The sequence below is a fragment of the Chaetodon trifascialis genome, chromosome 11 (assembly GCF_039877785.1).
Source record: "Chaetodon trifascialis isolate fChaTrf1 chromosome 11, fChaTrf1.hap1, whole genome shotgun sequence".
NCBI lineage: Eukaryota > Metazoa > Chordata > Actinopteri > Chaetodontiformes > Chaetodontidae > Chaetodon > Chaetodon trifascialis.
In genome coordinates this window covers 27,321,528-27,345,192 of record NC_092066.1, presented here as the reverse complement: position 1 = coordinate 27,345,192, position 23,665 = coordinate 27,321,528, and the positions used below count along the sequence as shown (strand labels likewise).

Below are 23,665 nucleotides of genomic sequence, written 5' to 3'. Positions count from 1 at the left end.
TTGCGTTAATATACAGATAACTAAATATATAACTAACTACAGATAACTATATATATACACACTTAGACAAGGGCCATTCAGAGGGATGAGTTGTACAGTTTGATGGCCACAGGCAGGAATGATTTCCTGTAGCGTTCAGTCTTGCATTTTGGTGGGATGAGTCTCTCACTGAAAGTACTCTTATGCCAGACCAGAACATCATGAAGTTGGTGTGAGACATTGTCCAAGATAGACCGTAGCTTTGTTGGCGTCCGCCATCCTCAGCCTGCTGCCCCAGCACGCAACAGCATAGAGAATAGCAGGGGGAGTGGGGAGTGGTTGGTAGTGGTTGTCCAGGACAGGCAGCAGAGGAGTCGGAGGGGGGATGAGCCAGGCCTGAAGTGTCAAATCTATTAAAAAACAGATTCAGTCCATTGACCCTGTCAACGCTGCCTTCAACTCCTCTGTTGTTGGTCGTTCTGAAGCCAGTGATGGTCTTCATTCCACTCCAGACCTCTCCTCAAGTTGTTCTGCTGGAGTTTCCACTCCAGCTTCCTCCTGTATTTCTCCTTAACTTCCTTGATTTTCACCTTCAGTTCCCTTTGTATTGTTCTCACCTCCTCCCTGTTACCAGTTACCAGAGAGCCCTCTTCTTCTCATTGAGGATGACTTTAATGTCCTTTGTCACCCACGGCTTGTTATTTGGATAACAATAACAATAACAATAACAAGATCACATTCCTCTTGTCCAGTCTCTGCATCCACTGTTTGGATGGTTCACATCCTGGCATCTGTACTGCTTGTAATATCTCGACAAACCTAGTTTTCAAGGACTTCTCAAGAGCTTGCACTAGGGGTCCTCAGTACTTCACGTTCCCTTTTTTTTCTTGCATGTGAGTGCACAGACTGAGAACACAGAGCACAACTACACTGACGGTTACTATTTTCTCGCCCTGAGAGAGGTTAGTGGCCTCTAGAAACGGCTCAAGAATTTCTATCAGCTCCTTAAGCTAACCATACCTGCGTGGCGACGAGGAGGTTTTGGTGGCCCTCTGATTGTAACACACTAGCTAGCTTTTGGCTAATTGCACGTAACCCTGGACCTGCTTCAGGGTAGAGTTCCACCGTGTTGCGTTAGCTGAAGGGATGGTGACATCCCCAAGCCACGCTTCGAAGCGATCTTTAAAGGTGGTGCTTGTGTGGAGGATGGTGGCGGTGCGGGACACCTTTTCCAGGGTGCTTGAGAGCCCACATGCCTCTTTCAGGCCGTCTTTTATCACTAGCTGCAGTGAATGACAGAAGCAAGACAATCTCTGCTGCTCTGACAATTGTCATCTAATGTGTCATTCACTAACTGCTGATCTTCTGCCATCAAATCTTCCCAGAACTCATCTTCCTCATCCTCCTCAGATGTGATGGGATCTTCAGTTTCAGCACAACAGGGATCCTCTCTGGGAAAGCTGACCTGAAAGGCTTTCTTCATGTTCGATGCATTATCTGTTATTACAAAAAATATCTTGCTTTTAATCAGGTACTCCTCAATACAGGATTCAAACAGCATGGCAATGTTCTCACCTGAGTCTTTCCCATGCACTCTCTCACAGGCAGGAAGATAGGACAGAATCAGAATCAGAAAAAGCTTTATTGCCAAGTATGATTTTACACATATGAGGAATTTGCTTTGGTGAGGTTGGTGGATGACACATCTATTAAAAAAGAAGCTATTAGAAAAGTAAAAAATATAACAGTAAGTAAATAATATAAAAATAAGTAAAAGATATAACAATAGTAGAAACTGTAACAGTAAGTAAAAAATCTAACAATATAAATATATGTACACAAGTCAGTTTTGTTTTTTTGTTTGGTTTTTTTTTAACAGAGGCACAGTCAGTTTTTTCAAAAGGAAATCCAAGCAGAGCCTTAATGTAACGCATATAGTTATGGCAATGTCAATGACAAGTAGAGTCAGAGGTGGAGTGCGAAGAGTGTCGGGGGGTTCCGGGCCTTGTTAATAAGGCTGACAGCAGATGGGAAAAAACTGTTCTTGTGGCGTGAGGTTTTGGTCCTGATGGACCGCAGCCTCCTGATCCAGAGGGGAGTGTCTGAAAGAGTTTATGTCTGGGGTGGGAGGCGTCAGCCACAATCTTTCCTGCACGCCTCAGGGTCCTGGAGGTGTACAGGTCCTGAAGAGACAGAAGATTGCAGCCGATCACCTTCTCTGCAGACCGAATGACACGCTGCAGTCTGCCCTTGTCCTTGGCAGTGGCAGCAGCGTACCAGATGGTGATGGAGGAGCTGAGAATGGACTCAGTGATGGCTGTGTAAAAGTGCACCATCATTGTCTTTGGCAGACTGAATTTCTTCAGCTGCCGTAGGAAATACATCCTCTGCTGTGCTTTCTTGATGAGAGAGCTGATGTTCGGCTCCCACTTGAGGTCCTGGGAGATGATAGTTCACAGGAAATGGAAAGACTCCACAGTGTCAATAGTGGAGTCGCAGAGGGTGATGGGGGCAGGTGATGCTGAGTTTTTCCTGAAGTCAACAACCATCTCCACTGTCTTTAGAGCGTTGAGCTCTAGGTTGTTCTGGTTGCACCAGGTCACCAGATGGTCAACCTCCCACCTGTTGACTGAAGGTTGGGTTCCTGGTTTCTTTCATCCCTTGTCACTCTGTGTGTGGTCACCCCAAGAAACGTCCTCATCTTCCTGTCACTCCAAATGTCTGTTGTAACAGAGACACTGGAAACTTCTGCCAGCCGGCTTTTAATTAGTTCCTTTTTGGCTTCCACCAGGCCTGGAATGGTATGTGCTACTGGCACATACAGAGGGTCCAGGACATGAAGAAAGTGCCTGAAGCCCTGATGGTCAACAATGGAGAGGGGCAAGCCACAGCTAATTATTAAGTCCTTTACAAGGGAGTCACTTATGGCCTTTTGACTTGGATGTTTCAGGTCGTAGACCTTCTGCGGTTCACCAAAGAATGATGTAATGATGTTTGAGGTCCAAATTGTGACACAATAGAGGAGCCTATAAGGGAGATAGGATAAACATTTAGCTGCTCGTGCAAAAAACTTTCAACTTTCATACCAACAAGGATATTATAGGTCTAGGATAATATTTATTTATTTATGTATTTATCTGTTTATGTATGTATGTACTTGACCATATTAAAAATATGTTGGCTAGACAATGGCAAAAATATGAATACACCCCTGTCCTGCAAATCAAGCTTTAAATTCAGTAACTTTATCTGTGTCTCCCCTCTCTCTATATATATTTATATACGGCTCTGACTTTTGGCGAATGTATCAAAGGTAGCGAATGGAACACGCTCTAGGCTATGATGGTAGCACTAGTAGAGAGCTCTGCGTTCCAATATCTTTGGTAGAAGATCTGCTAACATTACCACATCACTTTTAATTAAGTTAAAATCTTGCAGTATCAATAAACAGTGGACATTTTCTTGTTTCTTGTTCTGTTCATGTAATGTATTTGTAAGTGTCATTTCAGTAAATACAATGTAAACCACCAAATTCAGTCTAATGAGAGACTGTTAGCATTGCATTAAGCTACTGGACTCCTTGCTAAGCACATTGTGTCAAAAAAACAGACTCTATTCAACTTAGATCCTCCTTGATAATGCACCCTCCAAATAACATTGTTGGCAAATGGCAATACAATTATCTGAATATGTGATACAATTGTCAGATACTCTAATACTGTGAATCCTTCATATTATGCTCACAAACTGTAGACATCAGCAGACAGCAAAGTCCTAGGCTAAGAGGTTCTAACTGTTGAGCAAACTAACTCTCTGGGTGGTGGCAGCCCTAGCCAACCATTAGCAGCATTCAACGTAGCATGTCACTTACTTTTCTGGGTGCAGGGTTAGGGTTAGGGTCGGTTGAAATTCGCGGTAGTCCCTGCTGTCTCCTCAGTCGTCTTTCAACAGATGGAACATTTTGTGTTCCATTTTTTGCCATGGCACATGGAGTCTTTGAAAGCAGGCATTGTTTCCAGGCATTTTTTCGCCGTTAAGGTTAAGTTAATGCAAGGGCTCTCAAATGTCACACATTGAGCATGACCGTTACACTTTTCAGTCATTTGTCACACACTCCCACCACACATTATATTTCTCACACAGGGAAATGACCAGGGTAACGCCCACAAAGTTGCACCTCTATTTTTTATAACAGTGCAGTGGAACAGGTAGAGGAATTAGAAATGTGTCGGTTGTGAATGAAGAAGAAGTCAACTTTATTTATCACAGCACACAAAGTTACAGGGAGGGAACTGTACACGCCATGCAAGTGAAATTATTTTCTCTGCATTTATCCCAACAGTGGGCTGCCAGCTCACAGCGGCACCCGGGGACCCAGTTTTCCTTCATCACCATTGGTCAGGTGGTGATCTTTTTGCATGTTTTTAGTAGGGGTACATTTTATGGAGGATACCTCAGGTGAACACTGGGAGAACATGCAAACTCCACACAGAAAGGCCCCTTCCCTCGAGCAGCAGGCACCTGGTGGAGGACACGCCACCAGCGCCCACAGCGGGATTCGAACCGGGACCTTCTAGCTGTGATAGTGTTACCACTTGTTGCACTGTGCCACCAAATGTATGTGTCATTTATCAGATCAAGTGAGTGAGTGAGTGATCAGTACTCAGTGAGTAGGTCGGAGTCTTTGTTGGCTATGATGGTGTGATGCGAGAGGCTGTTACGTTTTTTTTTTGTAGCCATTTCCCACTGAAGAATGTTATCTCCAATGCCCGCATTGTCACCCAGTCTTTAGCTCCAAGCTAACTTTCTCCTATAGCTGTACACTGCTCTTGCCAACTAACAATAGCTCACTCTTTTTACTTTCAAGTACCTGAGTCTTCTCAGGTCAATGTCAAAGTGTCCTGCAGCTTTCTGTCCTGAATTTCGTCTACATACTTCAAAACCATCTTAGGTAGTGGTTTATTTTTCCAAAATTAGTAAGTATGTTATTGATTTCTTTAGATGTCAAGATGTCAAACATTGATAACGCTTTCATTCATATGATTTTACTTGACAATGTAGGATATCCAGAATTTCTTATGTTCTGTCTTACATACGTCACTAACATTTTTTGTGTTTCAGAGGGCTGGTTCTCTGTCACACCAGAGAGGATCGCTGAGCACATCGCTCTCAGAGTTGACCACAGCTTTTCTGACTCTCAGCTAGTCATAGACGCCTTCTGTGGTGTGGGAGGAAATGCCATCCAGTTTGCCCTCACTGGAAAAAGAGGTAAGCCCTGTGTGTGTGTGTGTGTGTGTGTGTGTGTGTGTGTGTGTGTGTGTGTGTGTGTGTGTGTGTGTGTGTGTGTGTGTGTGTGTGTGTGTGTGTGTGTGTGTGTGTGTGTACGTTAGGGATGTATATCTCCACCACTGAGGTCAATTCGATACGCATCTCGATACGCAGCCACCGATAGGATACATTAACGATTCACTGAAGCCTCTGTCAATGAGATGCGATGCGATTCCCTCCTGTTCACGATACAATGCAATTCAAAAATGATTTCATAACGATATGACTTGCTTACAAAGAGATGCAGTTCGATATGATGTGATCCAGTTCGATACAGTTAGTTGTGGTACGAGAGTGTGCCCATATCAGATTTCTTAGAGCACAACTCTGCTTTACTCTCAGTTTTTACTGAGCAAACCAAGCAAATAAATCCTATTTTTAAAAAAAGATATAATTCAGTATGTATAGACAGACCATTACATTTTATTTATAATAAGCAATCCTTACTCCGAAATATGTTCTCTACTACTGACGTAATTGATAGCTGGTCGGCATTGTTAGCAGATTGCATGCGTTTTGTCCTGTTTACCTTCTCACTTGAAAAACCCAAAATATTGCCACACATTTAATTTGTGTGTCTTTTTCAGTGCACTGAATATCTCCTCGCTGCTAACATCATTCTCGTTTCCCTCCGTGTTGTGAACAACGCTTGCGTCAGTGAAGGAGGAGCAATGCTGCGTTCAGGTTGCCTCGGAAAACACATCTAGGCAGGGAATAGTACTAGAACATGAAATAATCGATTTAACCATGGAATTTACCAATGCAGACAGGTTAGAGGAGATGCACCCGTAAATTATATCCGATGTACCTTGTATCTACCGGTGCAGTCACATCACAAACGTTTGTATCGGATCACCAATATGAATCGGTGAATCTCGTCATCCCTAGTATATAGGGTGAGTCTAAGCACAGAACCTTGTGGAATTAACGTGTACAAATTGAATCAATCTGATAAATAAGACTTAAACCACTTTGCTGCTGCTTAATTAATGGCAATTAAACATTCCAGTTTCAGTAATAGGATGTAATGGTCAATGGCGTCGAAGATCTAACAGAGAGTAAGTCCTTTTTTCTAATGTAACTGGAAGGTCTTTGACCAGTGCTGTGTCTTGCTATTGTGCACTCTAAATCCTAACTGAAAATCATATAAATCATATAAACTATTATGTGAAAAGTCACACAACTGTTTGCAGCTGTTTTTTCAAGAATTTTAGAGAGAAAGGGATAAGTTTAGATTTTTTTTTTTTTTTTTTTGAAAATTTAAATAGGATTGTGTTAACTGCTCACCCTGCTCGCACGTGACCAGGAACATACTAGTGCTACTAGGAATACAAAAGACAAGAAATGGCTGGAAAGTTTAGAATAAAGCTTGAACAGTCTGGCAAAAAAACATCCCAGCCTTGCCACTTAAATGGGGAGAGAATCAGTGGATGAGAATTAGGTGCGGTATCGGTATCTAAACAGATAAACAATTATTTTCCATCTGCACAACTACGATGTTAAAATGAACTAGTTCAGTTTTCTAGTTCATAATTCAAAATTTTGAACTAAGTTCACCATTCCAAAAATGAACGAGTTCATAGTTATTTTTTCCATATGTTGCTGCAAGCTATTATTTTTCAAAATTATCGCCACAGCCCATATAGAACCACAGACAGCAGGCTCTATAGAAATCTGGCACCCTATTGAACGAAGTTAAACTGAGAGAGTGTGCCGTTCACAGATCCAGAATGAACGAGTTCACAGTAACATTCATCAGTAATACAGTACGTTCAGTTCATCGTTCAATGAACGCGTTCTGGCTCAACACTGAGTAATGGCACTCCAATGGAAGCATGTGTAAAGAAAGTATAAAAGGGCTCAAGATGCTCTCATGAAGAACTCCATAACTAACTATGTCAACTGCCATACAAAATAGTAACAAACATTCAAGCCTCTGAACTGCCTCCAGGGTTTAATATTTCTGTTTTAATATGTTTTTATGTGATTAACTGTCCAGTTAGTCCAAACACAAGATTATAAATATTTCAGTTCCTGTACATACAGAAAGGTAAAAGACTGTGTACTCACTATCTCCGTCTTCTGCTACCTCTCAGTCTTGGCCATAGATATCGACTCAGTGCGGCTGGACTTGGCGTGGCACAATGCTATGGTTTATGGCGTCGCTGACCAAATTGACTTCCTGCAAGGGGACTTCCTTCAGCTGGCACCCCATCTTCGTGGCGACGTGGTTTTCCTGTCACCACCTTGGGGAGGGCCTGATTATCTGACTGCTGAAGTTTTTGACATTAAGGTCATGATGGAGCCTGATGGATATCCTTTGATGTTTTGAAATATATGTACAGTCCTAACTGGAGTGTGAATCATTCTGTAGAACAAAAAAATTAGCACATTTTGTTGTAAGCACCTTTACTTGTTTTCCAAGTCAGAATTATAATTTTTGCCTTTGGATGAGATCTGCCCTGAGTACCTTAAGTCTCTGGATGTTGTAAGACTGTCTTGGTTGACACACCTCTGCAACATCGCATGGCAGTCGGGGATGGTGCCTCTGGACTGGCAGACTGGGGTGGTGGTCCCTCTTTTTAAAAAGGGGGACTGGAGGGTGTGTTCCAACTATTGGGGGATCACACTCCTCAGCCTTCCTGGGAAAATCTATTCCAGGGTATTGGAGAGGAGGATCCGGTTGATAGTCGAACCTTGGATTCAGGAGGAACAATACGGTTTTTCGTCCTAGCCGTGGAACACTGGACCAGCTCTATACCCTCCACAGGGTTTTTGAGGGTTCATGGGAGTTTGCCCAACCAGTCCACATGTGCTTTGTGGACTTGGAGAAGGCATTCGACCATGTCCCTCGCGTCATTCTGTGGGAGGTGCTCCGGGAGTATGGAGTTGGAGGCCCTCTGTTGAGGGCTGTACAGTCCCTGTACAACCGGAGCAGGAGCTTGGTCCGCATTGCCAATGGACCTGTTGCCAGTGCATGTTGGACTCCGACAGGGCTGCCCTTTGTCACCAGTTCTGTTCATCATTTTTATGGACAAAATTTCTAGGCGCAGCCAGGGGCCGGAGGGGGTTCAGTTCAGGAGCCGGCAGATTTCGTCTCTGCTTTTCGCGGATGATGTTGTCTTGTTGGCTCCCTCGAGCCAGGACCTTCAGCATGCACTGGGGCAGTTCGCAGCCGAGTGTGAAGCAGCAGGGATGAGAGTCAGCACCTCCAAGTCCGAGGCCATGGTTCTCGACCGGAAAAAGGTGGCTTGCTCCCTCCAGGTTGGGGGAGAGTTCCTGCCTCAAGTGGAGGAGTTTAAGTATCTTGGGATCCTGTTCACGAGTGAGGGAAGGATGGAGCGTGAGATTGACAGGCGGATCGGTGCAGCGGCTACAGTAATGCGGCCGCTGTACCTGTCTGTCGTGGTGAAGAAGGAGCTGAGCCTTTCGGCTCAGCTCTCGATTTACCGGTCAATCTACGTTCCTACCCTCACCTATGGTCATGAACTTTGGGTCATGACCGAAAGAACGAGGTCCCGGATACAAGCGGCTGAAATGAGTTTTCTCCGCAGGGTGGCAGGGCGCTCCCTTAGAGATAGGGTGAGGAGCTCTGTCACCTGGGAGGAGCTCAGAGTAGAGTCGCTGCTCCTCCACATAGAGAGGAGTCAGCTGAGGCTAGATTTTTCCAGTCTTTATGCCAAGCTAAGATCAGGCCACTGACTGTAGATTAATTTTTACCACACAAACATGAGAGTGGTATCAATCATCTCATCCCATCCCTGGACAAAATTTCCACTACATGAAATTCCACAATATTACATGGGTTGATCCCTTGAATTTTCACACTCTATGGGCTGTCCTGTAGCAGTCTGTTTACATCAAATGTTGATTTGAATCTTTTTTAATCCTTAACAGTAGACACATTTGAGATTTTCCACCTGGCCAAACTGATATCAGACAACATAGTGTACTTCCTGCCTCGCAACGCGGACATGGATCAGGTCTGTATGTATGTTCAGTGGTCACAACAAGACAGGACATTAGTTATTGCACAAGAACACTAACATATTTAGCTCAAAAAGGTCACAAAGCACACTATTTTGAAAGATTGCACAAAGCAGGCATCACTAATCTCACATTGTAGTAAACTCACATTATTTCACCAATTTGCTGTGACAATTAATGTCACATGTACATCTAATTTGCTGACTTTGAAACATTTTATTTTATTCAGTTCCGGGGACACCCAGGGTTTGTTGTTTTGGAAACACCATACCTTCTTTATAGGCACAGTGTTTTCCACACAGAAGTTAATGTAGTCCGTAATGCAAGTTGTTAAACTGTCAGTGTCCTCCCTGTGTGGACTGCACAACACATCTTAGTCAGTGGTGTCAAAACAGTCCCTCAGTGTCATGCTGGACTCATCTGACCATCTTCTCACATGCCTGATGGTTGGTGGTTGTTTATTCACCAAAGGTATGCAGGGAACATATAAAACAGATTGTGGGCGGAACAGCCCAGCGGGGTGAGAGGTGATGAGCTGTAAGCATCCTTACTGTTTGCATACAGTAAGTCCAGTGTTCTATTGTCTCTGCTGGGGCACTTTACATACTGTGTGAAAGTGGGGAGAGTGGCGGACAGGGAAGCATAATGTGTGAGTCTGGCATGATCTTCATAACCAACTTTCAGTCAAACATATGAGGCTACACTCCTGGTACTCCCTCTGCAGTCTGGTTAGCGCTGTTGTACATCCATACGTACGCACGATCAACCAAGACTAGCGATGGGAAAAAACAGGACACAAAACACAGTAATACAAAGGAAAATGGACAGAGCTGCTAACAAGCTGCCACTTGCGCTGCGCCATCTTGGATATTGTAGGAGGGATGTAGTGTGTACTACCTTAATTTGATGTTGCATTCGTTGATAAAATGTCGGGGCACCACCTTCCTCAGCTAAGAAGGACTGCAGAAATTAACTGCTATAACGCTGATAAATACTAACGAATGAACTAACGGTAAACCAGTCTGATAACCTGAAGTGTAAATTCTGGATACAGGGATCGTAAATATTCAGTTCAAAAGGACACCGTCTAACCAGGACTTAAATCAAAATATCATTTATTAAGCAGAGTTGTGGATAATGGGTAATGTACCATGAACAATAAGACAGAAGATGGGAGGTGATATGACAGAACACACAAGAAACTTATGGCAACACAAGGGTAAATAAATTGGCGATAGTGAGAGGCAGTCTAAAAAGAATAATGGGGACGCGAACGCGGAGTTAAGGGAAAGAACGATTAATGGAGAGAATTTGGACGAATTGACCTACTCTTAACCTCACGGACCAACTCTTATTCAAACCCGCTTAGCGTGCCTACTTGGTTGCTGGCGTCCCGTTGTGCTCTGCTCCGAACTGGCTCGAAGGCGTTCCAGATGTTCGTCCGCGGCTCGATCTACTTGGTGGTCTAGTGGAAGGCCCAGACCTCCAAGATGACAAACTGGTGCGGAACGGGGCGTCTCTGGAACTGGTTCGGCGGTCGGTTACAGATGATGGACTGCTCCGGAAGGTTGTGAACTGGACCAAGGATCAACAGCTGGCCGCGGGGTTTGGTTCGGTTGAGTCCGTGACGGATTATTTTAGACTGATAGTACAAATTAAGAGTCTCTTCGATGGCCGGTCGAAGAAGGCTACAAAATTAGTATTACTTGCCTAAATTCACTAATCAAAACAAAACAAAACGTTGGGCTAAAGAGGAAGTTAACTTTGAAGTTTACGGCAAATTATAAGAATACGTCTTCTGAAGATTATTTACGCTACCCGGAATGGCTTGGAGTAGCTCGAAGACGAAAATTTAAGGAGCAAAACGGCTGTGCAAAACTTAAGACAAAAGCAAAGAAAGGAATTCAGCTGAGAGTAACTAGACGTGAAAGAAAACAAAGGAACAGAACAAAAGAACAAAAACAAAACTAAAAATCTACTACAAATCTACTAAAAGGCTACTAATCTACTACTGAAACGCGCACTACACGCAGTTTTTAAAGGTCGCTCCGGGGCGTGTCGAAAGGCAGGCCATCGAATCACGTGAGACTCTTTGTGACGCGCGGTGTAATCTCGCCTCATGGAGCTGAACTAATCAAAGAATCATACGAGGGGCTCATCTGCTTCTCACTATGGTCAATCACATATAATTTCAATGACCAATTTTCAATGGCATTTCAACATTGTTCACAGCATGCATTAGACACTTGGTTGGGTGAAAACATTAAATGATAATCATGGTACAGTTTTATCCCAACAGGTATAATAACTCAATGAATAACCAATACAAAAATAAAGGTAGGAATAAAGAGAGGTAGATTATATTTGTCAAAATGATTATCACGATTATAGTTACTTATCGATAAATGTGCCAAGTCAAGCATATTCAATCTGACGGTTAGGAAACTCTGGATGGCAGTATAGTCTTGTGGTGACAATTCATACAAACTTTTATAAAACCGTTAAAATCACAACTTGGTCATACTTCAGGTCAGAGATACGGGAAAAACATCAATATTATGCGTACCCCGAGTCCTGCAAGTTGAAAACATGAAAATTTAAGTTTAACATAAAAGTCTGGTTATCTTGGAGTGTTGAGGAAAATCACACAAGCATACTCAAGTTGCCTCAATGGATGTCCGGTTTACAACCCATCAGCATTTGCTGATGCTTGTGGATGTTCCTCTGGAGCCTGGCGTTTGTCTCTCCAGGCGGTTTTATTGTCTTGATCACTCTTGGGGCTATCAGGAGAGAATTAGCATTGCCATGAGAAACATAGTGAGGAGAAGGTGAGGAGAAGGACACCTTTGATGTTGAGGTGTATGTGTCCCTGGCTTCCCTGAAAAGAAAACATGGAGGAGATGTCTCTTGTCCAGACATCTTTTCTCTCTTCGAAATCAGATTGCATTATAGGTAAACCAGATGGTCTACAATTCAATCAGTTGGCGGGTTTACACCTCCATTTCCCTTGAGTATCACCAGAAAAGGAGGGAAAGAAGGGGTCAGTTAAAGGCCGGTTCTGCTACAGGGACATTAGATCCACCATTTCTATTCCTGCCTTTCCTTCTTTTGAACATCTTACCTTCAGTCCTAAATATGCTTCAATACATCCAGAACTCTGCTGCTCATCTGCTTACCCACTCCCACTCCTGTGACAACGTCACCCTTGTCCTCCAGAACCTGTCCCACACAGATTCCCTTTTTCAGAAATGCTTTTAATGTGTGATTGTGTTATGTGATATTTTTAATGTGTTGTGTTCCATAATTTTAACTTGTAAAGTGTCTTTGATTACTGTATTTTTCAAATTTTTTAGAAATGTTTGAGGTATACTAAAGCACCTCTGTGACAGCATTTTCTGTGGTTTTTACAATTGTATCTTTGACAGTTTGGGCCACAGAACAAGTAATAATAGTAATGATAATAATAATTAATAATTAATTGCACATAGGGGAATTGATTTAATGCTATATAAATTCAATTTAATAATAATGATAATAATTAATAGAGGCAATAATTAGTGTTTAAGCAGATTGTGAAAAATCACAGAATTTGACATTTTTAGAGCAGATGACTTGAGTGATTTAAAATAATGAAAGAATTTTGACTCTTGGCCAAACTATTTTTTTAAAACATAAGCTTAATTATTATAGTGTCACCTTGAGGTCAATTAGTGTCATTATGTGTCTTTTTTGTGTCTCTAGGTCATCACACTTTTAGCAGAGGAAAGTAATAATAAAAAGAAATTCTAATTATTATATGTAGGTCCTGGGAGATTGTGAATTTGCTTTTGGAAATAGCAAAAGTAGATCAGGATATGGTTTGTCAACTTTTAACTAACCAGCAAATGCTCTTTTTCTTGGAATGTGAAATATCTAAATATGTATTATTTCTTGTAATAATCCATGCCGACTTAAATCAGTCATTACCAAATGTTATCAGTTTCACAGTGTAGAAACAGCTCAACCGTTTCTAACAAGGTGTCAAAAATAGAATTTTGAGGACTTGAGAAAAATTCGCAAAAATTGACGTTTTTAGCAGAGCAGGTAAATTGACAGATTAAAATGATGACTGATTTTGCAGTAATCACAAAAATGTATTCTTGAGTGTTAAAGTGCCATCAACCCACCTGCCCATTTTAGTAATTGTTGGTTGATCTTACAGTTACAGCATGAGTGTTACAGCTGCAGGACCACTTCTCACAGAGAAAAGGAAGAAGAAGAGAGAACAATAGCAAGAACAAAAATAATAGGGTTCCAGCAGCAAGCATTGCTGAGTAAAAACAATAAGGATCTAACACAGGTGCTTGGCTACCATGGCAGGATATTCAGTTGTCATCAGAACATTACTGTACCTACAACCACAATGCAACAACGTGTGTATTTCCTTTCTATTCTGGTCTGGTTTGACTTAATTAACAGTTTGAAGGACTGGAGGAACACCTATCAGAAAATATATTATGTCCGTGTCCATCTCTTCACAGATCGCCTCTCTGGCTGGTCCAGGAGGGAAGGTGGAGGTGGAGCAGAACTTCCTCAACAACAAGCTAAAGACTGTGACTGCTTACTTTGGCTGCTTAATACAGTCCGATAGCTAATACCCCTGGAAAAAACATTATGAATAAGGATTTCTTTATCCACTTACTGAGTAAAGAACAAAAATGTATTTCTACTCTATTTCTCTCTCTACTCGGGCCTACTGGACTTACAATGACATCTTCTTTCACTCACTTCAGGGATCCATTCAAGTACAAGTACTAAAAGTACAGCAATTTTACTAACTTGTCATTACAACTGTGTTATGTGCAAGTAAGAAATTGTTTCTGCCCACCCTGCATGTTTGAGTTAATGTAGGTGTTCTCTAGCACTTGAAAAATACTGTGTTGGAGACTTTTACAACATCAATGAATATTTTATCCTTTCTTTATAGTACATTAGAGCAATTAAATTTTTTTCAGAAAATGTGTTTTGTCATTTTGTTAAATTATGTAGCAAAATGTAAAAAAATCTTTGATGTACAAACTTATTTATACAACTTTAATAGTCACTGTGAATTTTAATGTCACAATTCAGAGGCCAAATCTTTGAAACTGCATATTTTCAAGACTGCATTTCATTACATTGTAATAAGTCAAAGAGGTCTGACCCACCCCCTCCAAAGACATTGTCTTTTGCATGGGATCTCTAAATCTGAGCTTCAGGGGGTTTTGTGGTCTTGAGTTGCTTTGCTTGCCAGTCACCCGATAAACGGTGTTTGTCATGTGAGACTGATAGTCAGGATACTTTCTGCATTAAACTTTACTGTAAGCGTTAAACTTGGATAGCATGTAACATGCTTGAGGGTCCCACTTTGTTGTATGTTTGAGAGCAACATCAACGCAAACTCAGAGATTTCTGAATATATTTCTGAACTTTTTGTTTTGTTACAACATATTGGATTAGTTCTCTGTTTAATTTTATAAATACCATATGTCATGTAAAAAATATTAACTATCACGATTTTAACCAGAACTATCATTCTAAATTAACTGGTCAAATTGGTGCATACGTATGCCCCCAGCCACCACCCCTCATGCCTCTTCAATCTGAAAACGATTCTTTCCTAATCATAGCAACGTCAATTTTCTGTTTAAATCTGGCAACCTTCAGCTTAGTTCTCTTCTGGATGCTAATCACCAGGTTATGCTTTGATCAAAAATCTAATACTACGCATATTTTTCTGGTCTTTCTAGAAATAAATCATTAAAATTTTCAAGACAGTGACATACACACAAAGAATGAGAAATCACCTTTGAAAAGAAGAACAGGCAAAGTTTTATACATATAACATGACAAAAAAACAATCTGATGCTACAGTGGCTTATCAAACAAATTTGTGTGTCATTCAGTGTCAGACAGCATGCCATTACACTGCAAAGGAATACAAAGGAATACAAAGTCAAAGGAATACAAAGTCAAAGGAATACAAATACAATACAATCAAATGTCAGGATGTAAGACATAGTTTTGTATGTGGTTAACAAACATTCTTTGTAGAAACATCATTCTACTTCCTAACACTCAAAAACATAAGTCAGGTTTTAAAGGACAGATTTCAGAAGAATCCTAAGCTACAGGTCCTTCAGTCCATCTAAAGAGTTAGTGTTACTGTCCTCCATCATGAAGTAGCTAGTCTCAGTCCTCAGCATGGGCACATCTGCCATACTATCCTAAGTCCAAATTCACTAAGCCTGACCAAAGCAATATCATTAACATTGGTGAATGTCTCTTCAAAAATACTATGTTAAATGTAAATAATTTCTCAGCAGCAGGGGAAATTGTGATTCCTTACATGCTGCGAATAGAAGGTGATTACTTCATGTCCCTTTAATGGACATAGAAACACGCATTTCTGTGAGTTATTTGTTTTGCTTGTTACTTGCCACCTGGCACAGAATTGGAGGACATGATGAAACAGGTCCAGAATGCACAAAAAAAAAAAAAAAGAAAGAAACCCTCATGCCAACCAATCCAAGTACTCAAGATTTATTTTATTTTATTTTATTTTTTGTTTGTTTGTTTGTTTGTTTGTTTGTTTGTTTGTTTGTTTGTTTTTGTTGTAGATGTTGTGACTTGTCTCAACCACCAGTCTCACCTTGTGAGGGACCAACAAAGCGGAACCAACAAAGCTGGGCTCCTCGAAATAGCTTGCTTGCCAACAACATATAGCTTTGGAGTTATGGAAGGTGTATTGGTTCACTTGTGATGAAGTTAGACAACCAGATTTGCCCTGCTTCCAATCTAAACACGTCCCCCTGACTCTGTACTTGATTCAATAATATTGAACTTATCTTATTCTGGGTCGCATGGCACATGAGAAGATTTGCAAGAAGTTGTAATGTTCCTTAAACAGTAATTATGTTAAGAAATCCCACAGTATGTGGTATCATATGTTTTTGCATTATTGTGTTTTGGCATTGCTAACAAAGTCAAGCCCTGCCTCAGAAAACTGAAAGAAAAAAAAAGTGAGTTGAGCTCTTGAGGACTGACAGAGTCAGTGATTCCTCCAAAGCTGAACTCAACCCTGAACTCATTTGGCAGCATCCGTCCATCCATCCGCTTATCCCTTTCGGGGTCGTGGGGGGGCTGGAGCCTATCCCAGCTGTCAACGGGCAGGAGGCGGGGTACACCCTGGACCGGTCGCCAGCCGATCGCAGGGCAACATATATACACAAAAAACCATTCACGCTCACACTCAATTTAGTGTGAGGCAATTAAGAGTCACCAATTAACCTAATGAGCATGTTTTTGGTCTGTGGGAGGAAGCCGGAGTATCCAGAGAGAACCCACGCATGCACGGGAAGAACATGCAAACTTCACACAGAAAGGCCCAACCCGGGAATCGAACCAGCAAACTTCTTGCTGTGAGGCACACGCACTACCTGCTGCACCACCATTCAGCCCATTTGGCAGCAAAAACAGAAATTTAACAATGCATTCATTAGGCGTTTCATCAATAGTCAAAAGTCATTAAGAGACACTGTCAGTTATGTAGATGCAAAAATACATAGAAGTTTCACATTTCCTTTTCCACAGTTCTTAGTCCAAATGATGTGGACAAAGTCATGACTACATCTGCTTCACAGACACCCAAGCCACTTAGCACACACAAACATACAATTACTCAGCAATTGCTGAGTAATTTCAGTTTTAAGGCTGAAATTAATACTGAAATAAATGTAACATAAGGCAAAACAAGATATAATGTTAAAAAAAAGAAAAAAAGGCAAATACGAGCATTGCTACAGATGTGGCGGACTGTTGGGATTAATGGATTAGTGATCATTACCATTAATGCCATGATGGTAATTGCAAATTAAAATAAATTGCTCCATATCTCCATATAAGCTTTGTCAGACAGTACTGTGCCCGTTGTTTTAATACCCATGCTGTAATGCCATGGTGTCCATTGTCCATAAAGTTTTTGAATTAACCACTCACTACATCTGTGAGGTTTCACAGGTGGTAACCCCACTACTATTCTCTATGCTTAGAAAACTACATACATCCTAACATCATGTGTCCATGCTGCTGAGAGGGGTTCAGATGAACCACTCTTTCTTGCTCTCATCGATGGTTTCAGTGAAAGCTGGGTCATTGACGATGATGGCTGCGTCTGCACAGTCTGCTGATTCTGCTCCCTTGGCCTCGTTGGTGTGGTAGGACCCTTTATGACGGAACATATGGCGGATCACAAACACCATGAGGCAGAGGACAGTGAAGATAACCATAGAGATGATGCCTGGACAGAGACAGAGATATATTGACTTTTAGTCCATAATATACTGTAAGTCAAGCCCAACAATGTAAATTGATGTTTTTGTTAGATCCCCCTGCATGCTATGCACCAAAATCTTTCATATTCTTCACCTCCAGCTTGTAACACTGGCTTTCTGTTACACATGTGTAGTGTCCAAATCAAGCGAACGTATCCCTGATGACATCACTATAACATCACCAAGGATAGCAGTACGCCTGCAGACCCACATAAGTCATCATAAAAGACATCAACAAATTTTCACTTGCTGAGTAGTGCTCCTCGTGACTTAAAACTGACTTTCATGTGTCAAAATCAGCAAAGTTCTCCTTGGACATTTTCAGAGTAAAAGCCATTGTTAAAACTGTTCTAATCAACTAAAAAAGCCCTTTTTCTTTTCTCGATTAATGAGATACACATAATGAGCATTATGAGCAGTGCACTCAATGAAAGGTGGAGCACAGAGAGAAGGACAATGTAGCACGGGTCCTTATGAGTCCAAAATTTTCAACCCCATCTAAAACAGCTCTGTGAAAAAGCTTCCATTGTGCCAAAATACATTTTCAACAAAAGAAATATGACAATAGCACAATACATAATCTAAAATACAGTGGACACATAGAGATGTAAGGAATGAGAGAACACCAACCCTAGGAGCAACACGATGCATATGTGCAATAAAAGCAGCAATACCACATCATCAGAACTGATAGAGAGTCCACTTGAGTCCAGCTGCAGCTCTAAGACTTGGTAGTTGAGAGTTAAATAAGATGTACCTCCAATTAGGGCAGAGTTACGATCCACTCCATCATCACTGGCCTTGTCCTCATCGAAGGGGAAAACAGCTCCAGCTGAGGACAAAGCAAATATTTGTTATCGATGTGCATTCTGACAAACTGTCATTTGACTTTGGCATGTCCTAATGTTCCTTCAAGCTGCATTATTTATCTGTGTCTCTACCAGCTTCTAGGTGCCAGGGGTCACTAGCAGAAGCCATTGGGGAGATGGTCAGTGGTGAGGCTCCACAGTTGGATGGCACCAGAATCCCATGAGTGCTGACAGGTGCTGCCAGGCCCGAGCGCAGAGCAGCTTTCAGTGGTGCCACACTGTTCAACTGAACTCTTGAAAGACAGCCCACAAAGCCTGGTGTATTGTAGCGCTCGATTAGGATGGGGTCAATCTGTCCTGTTTCTACAAGAAAAAAAAACAACCAGGGTGTTATCTGCCCTAACAGATCACGACAAAAGTCTCTGGAAGCAGCACAGCTAAACCTATTTCTAGGGAGGGCGTGATACTAACTTTTGAAAGATTGACTGATTGTTTGCCTATATATACATATTACCTGTTGTGATTTTTTAGCATTTGGGGATTACTTGGGTTGTCACTGACATCTGGTCAAAAATTTATTTCAATAGCCCCATTAGAAATACATTTACTGACAAAATCAATATTGGGATTAACGCATGGTAGAAAATATACACATTTTTGTAGGAATGGGGTGTACGTATGGGCCTAGGGGGTTTAAGACACTGACCTTAGTTGGAGTCCCCTCAATTCATGTCAGCTCTCTACTGGCTAGTGCAGTGGTTCCCAAAGTGGGGTTCGTGTACCCCCAGGGGTACAGGAAGTGATGTAGGGGGTACGCGAAAAAGAAAAAGTCAGTGAATTCATGGGCTGCGGAACCAGGATGGCCGGTATAGGGCTTGGGCCCTACCTACTTTTGAGCATGAAAAGTTCATAAAAACATGAAATTTTAGTTCATGTTTAAAAAAAAAAAAAAAAAAAGTTTCTTAGAGAGTTTCTTACACGCCTGGTTTATCTGTCTGATATTTTCATCGCCTGAATTAACTTAATCTTGGTTTACAAGGTGTTTCTGCAGTGACATTTAATGTGCGAGATAAAGTTGAGGTCATGATAAAGAAGTTGAACCTCTGGTTAAACTGCATGGACAACAACAAAACAGAGGTCTTTCCATCGTTGCATGGCTTTTTGTGCACAAATGAACTCTGTTTGACAGACAGTGTGAAACATGACGTAACCACGCACCTTTGTGAGCTGGCTGCGCAGCTGCGCAGGTATTACCCCAAAACTGACACATCAGACAGTTGGATACGTGATCCATTTACAGCTGTGCCTGCTTCTTTAACAACATCTGAACAGGAGAGCCTCATTGAAATCACAACCGATGGATCCCTTAAAATGAAATTAAATCAGAAGCCACTGCCAGATTTCTGGATCGGACTGCGCACAGAACAGCCTGCACTGGCCAAATGCACTGTTAAGACTTTGATGCCCTTTTCCACCACGTACTTGTGTAAGAGTGGATTCTTAGCTCTGACGAGTATCAAAACAAAATACAGAATGAGACTTTGTGTGAAGAACAATTTAAGTCTGAGACTTTCTCAAATTCAGCCAAACATTGCAGAGTTATGTGCGTCCTCTCAAGCATACCATTCTCGTTAAAGCTGCACGTGGTGAGTTTTTTGGGTTTTTTTGTTTCACCAAAAAAAAAAAAAAAAAAAACTGGTGTTGCTCAATCAAAATGCTGGTAAAATGTGGTAAGAAATAAAAGAAATATACTAGAAATCAGTTAAGTCTAAGAGATTTTATTTGATGTGACATGCTGTGTGTGTGTGTGTGTGTGTGTGTGTGTGTGTGTGTGTGTGTGTGTGTGTGTGTGTGTGTGTGTGTGTGTGTGTGTGTGTGTGTGTGTGGCAGTGGGGGCTTACAGTTTTTTTTGTGCGTGAGTGGGTAGGGGGTACATGGCTGGAGGTCAAATGTCTGAAGGGGTACATGGCTGTGAAGGTTTGGGAACCACTGGTCTAGTGTTTAAAAATAAAGTTTTCTCTGTCTTGGCCTGGAATTCAGACTCTCAGATGATGATGATGCCATCCTCATCTTGTGGCCAATGGTGTATAACCATAAAATTAAGATCCAATTGAAAGAGATCAATATTCCAAAGGGAAGTGGGTAATAAAATACCTGCCATACTCTTCGTACACAACAGGATTGTTTCAGAGCCAAAGTGTTTCAGAGCCTGTCTAGTTTTATATTTTATACAATCGTGTTTCGCAAAGTGGTGAACCTCACCCCATCCATGCATGAGCCTTTGGAGGATGCCCCTTCCATACCCAATCATGATTCAATCACCTGTTGCCATTGAACTTGTTTTTTTTATCACTTAGTTTTTTGAGTTTTCTACAACTTTCCTGGCTTTTGTGGCCCCTTTCCCAACTTGTTTGAAATGTGTGGCTGGAATCAAATTTACAATAAGCATATATTAACAAAAAACAATGAAGTGAAGAAAAATATTAAATATATTGTTTTTGTAATGTTTCAATTGAGTATATGTTAAAAAGCATTAGCCAATTATCACATTCTATTTTATTCATGTTGTACACGGTGTCACAGCTTTTTGGAATTGGGGTTGTATTTTGAATTGTAATTTTAATCAAATTAAGAGCATTTTTTTTTTAATAGACAAGACTATAATGTGGGTAAGTCATGTAACCCTGTTCACCTACGGGTTTCTGGTTCTCACAGATACACTTTATGATAGAAGCTGTAAATTATGGGTAGACCACAGAGTAAACTGAAAATTGGTAACTGGGACTGTAATTAGTAGGAGGAGAAAAATGTTGCACATGTACATGATTAAAACCACTGAGCATCACCTAACATCGTTTAGAAACCAACTCTGTCTGAGTCAGACCTGCACACACACTTCTACTTATCTAAACACTTACCAAAGACCTTTCCGAGAAATATACTTTTGACCAAGTTGAACTGGGTGTCAGAGGCCTCAGGTAGGGTGTATGTAGACACTGGGTAGTGGTCCAGCTGGAAAATATGAACAGCAAAAAGGAACAGTGACAAGTCCAACAGATAACTTTAATCTGTTACCATTACCACCAAAACCTGTTAATCTTCCAGTGCGGGCTATAAGACACTAATGCACCCAAAAAACTGATTTTCATCTTTTAGTGTTTATACATGCAGATATTAGTTTTATTTGTTCAAGTTTGAAGATATCTGTGTCTGATTTCTATCTATACCCCAAAAGGAGGTGAAAAGAATTTCATTTTCACTGCTCAAACATGACGAGACTACATTTAAACAATTCAACTATAATGTATCTTTATGAAATCATGTCTCAGGATAATCCATGGATTGTGTGCTTAACAGTTTACATTGAGACTATTTCTTCTGTAGAAAGTAGTTCAAATGAAAACTATTAGCAGTTTTCCAATTTGGGTGAGCTTTCTTTAAAATAAATTACTATTTATACTAACTAATTTTTCTATCCATATCTTCTTCCTCATATAAACCTTATATTCAAAGAAATTAGTCAGCAAAAATTTATCTTAAAGAAATATGCGTATTTGCTTCTTTTCAAGAGTTTATGTGCAGTTAGCAATCAGTAATCAATATACATCATGTTAAATAGTGAAATTTAGAGGTGTTGGTAGGTGACTTTGGACAGAACCAGAGAATCTGTTTCCTCCCACTTTAAGTCTCTATGCGAGCCAACCCAGTCCTGTTGCAGATTAATTTTTTTATATATTTGACATAAAGACATGAGACTGATATCCATCTGAACATCTCACTTTCCGAAAAAAGCCCATTCCCCAAAATGTTGAACTATTGCTTTGATGCAATCGGACACCCTTTTTTCTACTCATTTGCAGCATACACTATTTGGTAAAGCATCGTCAGATACTACTGTAGTGACAGGAGGCACAAACCTGTAGTTGTATCTCTCTTAAGTTCCTAGTTATGTTCACAGAGTGTGGTTGCCCGTTGGCCATGTTACGATGGTCAATATCAATGGTATAAGGTTCCATTAGCCCCCCGAGACTATAGCGGATCTGTAGAGTGCCTGGACACATATTTATAAAGACATAAAGCATGTTTTGACACATGATGATAATGTAATAGCACTTCATAAAATATATCCTTTTATATCTTTTTTCTTTACTGTTTTTTTAATCATCAGCTACAAAGTTGATGAACCCACCATTGTGCCTGAGCACCACAGCCATGTAGTCCTGAGTCCTGGAGCTGATGTACACCAGAATGCTAGGAGCGCTGGAGGTGCTGAAGCTGAACATCAGCTCTTCCTGAGTCAGGTTGGCCTCACTAGGTACACCAGCACCTGATAGGCTCTTCAGTTGAGTTGCCACCTCTGGCAAGAAGTCATACCGTACCAGGGTTCCTGTCTCAAAGTAGCCACCTACATCTAACACACACACACACACACACACACACACACACACACACACACACACACACACACACACACGAGCAGAAGAAGGGTAATCAAAACAGTGTTAAAGTGTTCACTGTTCTTGTTACTGTATCTAATCTAATGAAACCTCTAACATTAGATATACTCGTTTGTACTTTGGAGTGTTGTGGTGAGCAAGAGCTGATCCCAGCTGACAGTGGCTGAGAGGTGGGGAACACCCTGGACAGGTCACCAGTCAATCATAAGGCTGACACACAGACAGACAACCCTTCACACCTTGTTACACCTCACCAATTGGAATCGTTAATTACCATCTGTGCAGAAAGGTCCATCGTATGCAGTGAGGGAGCAGTCACAGGAGTATCCATTGTACTGCTCCACACACTTCCCTCCATTCCTGCAGTGCATCCCATATCTGCTGCAGTAGCCCTGGCAGCCTGGATTCACCCCTGGAGTCATCCTCGCCCTCTCTTCCAGGTCAAAGGTCACGCCATTGATCTTCAGAGCCCGCATGCAGCCTAGGAAACCCCTCTGACCACTTGAGGCACCTGGCAGATAAGACATTGAGCATAACATTAACTCAGGCAGAGCACTACGGTCAATTGCAGCTTCCGTCAGGCTTTACACTCACTGAACTCAGTGAACTAGCTTCCCTGATATCTATAGGTAGGTTCCAGAGCTTTGGGGCATAATTGAAGAAGGCTGCATCCCCAATTTTCTTTCGGCTGTTGCTGGAAACCTCCAATAAACCAGCAGCAGATAATCATCAGTGTTCTTGAAGGCAAATAGTT

At 41.4% G+C, this 23,665-nt stretch overlaps 4 protein-coding genes across 4 annotated transcripts in view; 2 read left to right on the top strand and 2 right to left on the bottom strand.

Annotated features, from left to right (window-relative positions):
- tgs1 (trimethylguanosine synthase 1) overlaps nucleotides 1-13,952 on the top strand; it is a 34,404-nt gene extending 20,452 nt beyond the window's left edge. Inside the window, exons 12-15 of the mRNA XM_070974614.1 lie at nucleotides 5,101-5,247; nucleotides 7,404-7,622; nucleotides 9,214-9,290; nucleotides 13,815-13,952. Of these exons, the coding sequence (XP_070830715.1) occupies nucleotides 5,101-5,247; nucleotides 7,404-7,622; nucleotides 9,214-9,290; nucleotides 13,815-13,928 (557 nt within the window). The 3' untranslated portion in view covers nucleotides 13,929-13,952. The remainder of the gene's footprint in view (nucleotides 1-5,100; nucleotides 5,248-7,403; nucleotides 7,623-9,213; nucleotides 9,291-13,814) is intronic.
- tmem68 (transmembrane protein 68) overlaps nucleotides 1-23,665 on the bottom strand; it is a 369,137-nt gene that overhangs the window by 62,754 nt on the left and 282,718 nt on the right. The window lies entirely within an intron of this gene.
- Nucleotides 1-23,665, top strand: part of xkr4 (XK related 4) — a 350,180-nt gene that overhangs the window by 204,427 nt on the left and 122,088 nt on the right. The window lies entirely within an intron of this gene.
- cntnap2b (contactin associated protein 2b) overlaps nucleotides 14,187-23,665 on the bottom strand; it is a 159,255-nt gene continuing 149,776 nt past the window's right edge. Inside the window, exons 19-25 of the mRNA XM_070974612.1 lie at nucleotides 23,186-23,422; nucleotides 22,644-22,865; nucleotides 22,372-22,505; nucleotides 21,373-21,466; nucleotides 18,587-18,817; nucleotides 18,403-18,477; nucleotides 14,187-17,611 (exon numbers count right to left, since the gene is read on the bottom strand). Of these exons, the coding sequence (XP_070830713.1) occupies nucleotides 17,412-17,611; nucleotides 18,403-18,477; nucleotides 18,587-18,817; nucleotides 21,373-21,466; nucleotides 22,372-22,505; nucleotides 22,644-22,865; nucleotides 23,186-23,422 (1,193 nt within the window). The 3' untranslated portion in view covers nucleotides 14,187-17,411. The remainder of the gene's footprint in view (nucleotides 17,612-18,402; nucleotides 18,478-18,586; nucleotides 18,818-21,372; nucleotides 21,467-22,371; nucleotides 22,506-22,643; nucleotides 22,866-23,185; nucleotides 23,423-23,665) is intronic.